Below are 5352 nucleotides of genomic sequence, written 5' to 3'. Positions count from 1 at the left end.
TTTTTAACATATGTAATTATAATATATATATTCACAAATAATAAAATAAGTTGATAAAGGAAACCTGACCCTTTATAATCTCATAAACAACAACAAATATAATTTCATTCTTCCACTAAAATTTATCAACCCTTTAATCACGATATTTATGTCGTAAGGCGCTCCTTTGGGAAGAACTCCCCTCCATGCCACCGTGCCTCATTGTGCATCGTCGATCTTGTGTGTTAGATAATTAGAAGAATTTTCATCGTTGGATCATCATAGGCGGTGGAGATTTGAAAACAACTATTTGGAACGACAAAATAGTGATATTAGAGTAGGCATTGACCTTGATCATCGCTAATAACTGAACTGGAAAGGGCTGTGTATTCAATATATGAGAATGGCGCAGACACGAGCATATTTACAGACCCTTTTTCCTGAGAGGAAGAAGAACAATTCCGATTTCTCTTTTGCTAAACATAGCAAAAAGCAGTTGGACATCTCACCTTCAATCTATGACGATGCCAAGTTCTCTATTGCTAACATCACTGCAGGTTATGTTATTACCCTCCCACATGACCATTTGCTTGCTTTTCTCGTTGTTTTAGACCCGTTTTGCAAAGACTTATTGTGCTTGATTTTGTTGCAGATGATGAAAGTGATGAAGTGGAGGAAATATTGAAGGAGTTTGACATGAACATGACTTATGGGCCGTGCTTGGGGCTGAGCAGAATGGAGCGCTGGAAGCATGCGATGGGGCTTGGGCTGAATCCATCCCATCAAATTAAGGACATTCTTGAAAGGGATGGCAAAATGTCGAACCGCCTCTGGGAACAAAGTGTGTAGGTGTTGTATTCCTTTTTTTTTAGGCTACAATGCCCTTAGGGAAGGAAAAATGGGAATGTAACCCTTGTTTTAGGGTTTTATTTAAGGCTTTGACGATAATGCAAGTTCATTTTTTGTCTTAAACTCAATATATTTTTGTTGCTGTTATAAAGGTTTCTGAAATAGAGCGAGCATATAGTGCCTTCAAAAAGGGAAAAATGGGAATTTAACCCTTGGTCTTGGGTTTTGCGATTAGGGATTTGTCATTGTAGTTCAAAACGGTTTGAACTTGTTTTTTTTTTTGTTTTTTTTCGGGTTTGTACAATAATGCAAGTACATTTGCAGCTTTAAATTGAATATATTTTTGTTGCTGTTATGCTGATATCTAAGATAGAGTGAATGTGCATTTCAATCTCTCAGATTATGTCTTTCTTCAATATTTCTAGTTACATTTATGTGTCTTTTTAAAATCCTTTGGTGTAGAAATTTGATAGAAATTGCAACTGCTCAAGATTTCAAACTGAAAATAAGAGACACAATTCTACTCTATTGATTTGCAAAATGGAATTCACAATTTAGAACAACATGCATATACATGTCACAATTAAAACCACAAGTACATAGTGATTTCTAAGGGAACCCAATTGGGAAAAACCCCTCAAGCCTCTTTGCATTAGTTAGTTGAATAAAGAAACTATTACAATTTCCTGCTCTAGTTCTAAGCACAACCTGTAAAAGAATAATTGTTCTCTTTGCTAAAAGAGAAACTAAGGAAAACACTTAGCCAATTATTTTCTCATCTAGTCTCATATTTCCTTGCATAATTCATGAGGAAATTAGCTCCTAAAAGATAGAATTTTCCTCCTATTTTCTTTCACAATTCCCAAGGATTGATCTCTTGACTCATGCAACAATTGTACACTCAAACTAGTATGAAACTGATGTGGCACTGGCCTTATCTCTTCCACCTCAGCTAAGCAATTCGAATTTCATGCACACATGAGATATTTTGGGCTAATTGATTAGTTAATTGACATATCTTTGAGTTAGAATGCTATCTCACTGCACAATTGACCTTCAACTAACTTTATCAATAATTAGAAGTCAATTAACTGAATACAACTAAAAATAACTGAACTAGATTGATAAGATTTAACAATCAACACATGCATAACTAAACTCCAAGCCCCTAACTCAAATTTACTGAGCTAACTGAGTGACAAGTGCCCTGTCACACTAGTTAACTGCCTCCAAGTTGTCTAACTGATGTGGAAATTCGATTTACTCAATTTGACTAAGGCTAAAGTCAATTTGAACCTTTATTGCTACATTTTTTAACACTCCCTCTTAGCAAGAAAGGGATTTTTCACCACCCCTACCCCGCACTTGTGGAATTCAAATTTATCATGTTAGCATATTTCTCCTTAGTTGGAATGAATTGTAGGAACATAATTCTCCTCTGCACACAATCCCATAATTGATGATACCAAATATCAATGTGCTTGAACCTGTCATGAAATACCAGATTCTTAGAGAGCTTAATACGACTTTGATTATCACAATATATAACTGTCATATCCATCTCCTGAGTGAAAATACCCACAAGTGTTTTCCTCATCCATATGGCCTCACATGATTCTTGACTTGCAGGCATGTATTCAACCTCTGCTGAGATGAGTGCCACAGACCTCTGCCTCCTACTGTACAAGGAAATAGATGCAGACTCAACATTGAAGATAAAACTTAAAGTACTTTTCCTGACTAATGGACTCCTTACCTAATCTTCATCGGTGAAGCCTTGGAGCTTCCTCCCTTTATCCTCATGTACCATAATCCATACTCGGTAGTTCCTCTAAGGTATCATAACACATGCTTTGCTACCTTCCAATAAAACTTGGTAGGCTTCACCATAGCTTGACTAAGCTAGTTTACTGCATATCACATGTCAAATCTTGTTTTCAAAAGATACATCAAAGACCCCACAAGCTGCCTATAAATGGTAACCTCAACCTCTTCACCTGAATTGGCATTCTCCTTCCTCTAGTTTGTAGCTAGAGGTATGTTCATTGGCTTAAAATTATCCATGTGAAATCTCTAAATTATTTCAAAGGCATACTTCCCCTAAGACACAAACAATTCACCATCACCTTTCCATACTTCCAACTCAAGAAGTAATGCATTAAGCCCATGTATTTAATCTCAAATTCCCTTGAAAGATCCTCTTTACAAGAGCAGATCAACTGCTCATCACTTGTCAATATTAAATCATCAACATACAAAACAAGAATAAACAACTTACCATCTACCACAATGTGATAGAGGTTCATATCTGATTCACTTTTGGTGAATCCCAATCCACTGAGATACCTGTCAATTTGAGTGTACCATGCTCAGGGCACTTGTTTAAGACCATACAAAGCTCTCATAGGTATGCACATATGTGACTCTTCATCATATGTATCAAATCCTTTTGGATGCTCTATGTAAATTTCCTCCTTAACAACACCATTGAGAAAGGTCGCCTTCACATCCATCTGGCATATTTTTCACCCCGTCTGTGAATCCATTGCTAGAATGGATCTAATTGAGGAATATTTTGCAACTAGTGCAAAGTTTTCCTCATAGTCCACTCCCTCTACCTGAGAGAATCCTTTGGCCACAAATTTGGCCTTGTATTTCTTGATGCTCCCATCAACTGCATGCTTCACTTTGTAGATCCATTTGGAACGAACCACTGATTTCCCTTATGGTCTCGACACCACCTCCCATACACTGTTCTTCATGATGGATTCATATTCTTCCACCATGGAATCAACCCAAACAAGTTGAGAAACTACTTCCTCAAATGAAGAAGGATTTGTCTCAATGAGCTCTGTCATGAGAGCCATGTAACCAGTGTACCTGTCAGGTTACCTCCTCTTCCTATGCTGTGATGTAGGGGCTCCCACATTGTCCTATGCATCCTGTAACAATTTATCATCTTCTCTGGTTCTATTTCTCTCCTCTCTAGAAGATTCTGTTTGAGTGGGTGCCTCCACTCCACCTCCTATTTATTCCACTGCATGTGACTTCCAGAACCTCTTGAAGCTCTATTGAGGCTCCTCCTTTGGATCTAGAAGCTCCCGCTCCGATGGGATACTTGATCCAGGTGGATGTTGGTGGCCACCCACCTATCCCATTTGGACCCCCACAACTGTCTCTTTTAGCTTTTTCAGTTTCCTAAATTGTAGCACAATTTACTATTTTTAGCAGTTTTTCGGGTCCTGAACTTCCGGAGCCGTTTTGAGGCCCTAAACGACGTTTTTTTGGGAATCTGGGGCAACATGGGTCCATGGACCGATGTTGCCTCCCAAAGTGGTAGTACTCGGATAGATCTTTCTAACGAGCTATCGTACGCGTCAATCGGAAATCGTATGCCAAAGTTACGACCCCGGGAAATTGATGTACCAATTTACCCAAACGGGGCCCACAATTTGGCATTTCATCTTCTAGGGTTAGGTTTCGGGATGTGAAGGGTTTTCCATTGTTTCTCAACAATAAATAGGCCTTCGAGCCTCATTGTAATACAATTCGGAACAGTTCAGAGGCATGTAGCCACCACATCTCTTCTCAGAGATAAGCTACCATCGCCCTAGCTGGTTTATTTCCATTTCTGGTTCTAAGCATATTTCAGTATTTTCCATTAATGAAATGAAGTATTATTTCCGCTGCATCTTTGTGTATATGGTTATCTCTGTAATTTGTTGCGTTCCTGTTTAAATTTGGATCAGTGGTATCACAGCGATCTGCTTTTTCTCTGTTTTTCTTTGCATGTCCCCAACGAGGTCGGGATATAAGGAGTTAGGGCTTGAACTGGTCGAACCTTTGCAAGACGAGCCTCGCAAATCCCGACGGCCTCCCATGGCGGATGAGAAGAAAGATGAGGGGGCAGGAGATCCTATCAAAATCTTGCTCGAAGAAGCACTCGAGCGGCAAAGGAACGCGATGATGGATAGCTTTGCGCAGATTCTTCAGCGGCTACCTAGAGGCGACGCATCGAATTCCAACAGCGACTCTGGAAATGCCACACCCTTTAAGGTACAAGTTAATTTTGAAATCCCCATATTCGAGGGTCAGATAGACGCAGATGCCGTAGATAAATGGTTAAATCTGCTAGAGGGTTATTTTTCTGTTCATGAATTTTCAAGTCGGGAAAAGATTGTTTTCGCTCTTCTCAAAGCAGCCCCCCACGTCAAGGACTGGTGGGAAACCTACTGCGAGCAGAAGGATGAAAGTACAGGCTCACTATTTTCAGCCGCACCCACTTGGAATGACTTTCGGGATGCCATCAAGGAGCAGTACTACCCTGTCGGAAGTTATGAGGACAAATACATCAAATGGACCACACTGCGGCAGGGACGAGACCAAGATGTGCCGGAGTTCACAAACATCTTTCATACCCTTCGCACACAGTTGGGTATCAAAGATTCTGAGCTGCATCTGGTACTCAAATACCGCGGTTGCCTACACAGATACATCCAGGAAGAGATGGTGTTCTTGAACATC

The 5352-nt window shown here is 39.7% G+C and overlaps 1 protein-coding gene across 1 annotated transcript; it reads left to right on the top strand.

Moving 5' to 3' along the window:
- Positions 1–382: 382 nt before the first annotated feature.
- On the top strand, positions 383–828 carry LOC149179877 (uncharacterized). The gene is made up of 2 exons (XM_089413679.1): positions 383–536; positions 632–828. The coding sequence occupies exons 1-2, from the start codon at positions 383–385 to the stop codon at positions 826–828; spliced, it is 351 nt and encodes a 116-aa protein (XP_089269805.1).
- Positions 829–5352: the final 4524 nt, after the last annotated feature.

This window comes from Pinus tabuliformis, chromosome 3_2, assembly GCF_031772625.1.
Source record: "Pinus tabuliformis cultivar Carrire ecotype Pingquan chromosome 3_2, CPIR1, whole genome shotgun sequence".
In the NCBI taxonomy this organism is placed as follows: domain Eukaryota; kingdom Viridiplantae; phylum Streptophyta; class Pinopsida; order Pinales; family Pinaceae; genus Pinus; species Pinus tabuliformis.
Note: the sequence above shows the minus strand (reverse complement) of the source record. Positions and strands in the feature narration are given on the sequence as shown.

Coding starts and splice junctions, on each gene's coding strand:
- LOC149179877 (XM_089413679.1), top strand. CDS start 383: ATGGCGCAGACACGAGCATATTTACAGACCCTTTTTCCTGAGAGGAAG. Junction 537..631: donor TATTGCTAACATCACTGCAG/GTTATGTTATTA, acceptor ATTTTGTTGCAG/ATGATGAAAGTGATGAAGTG.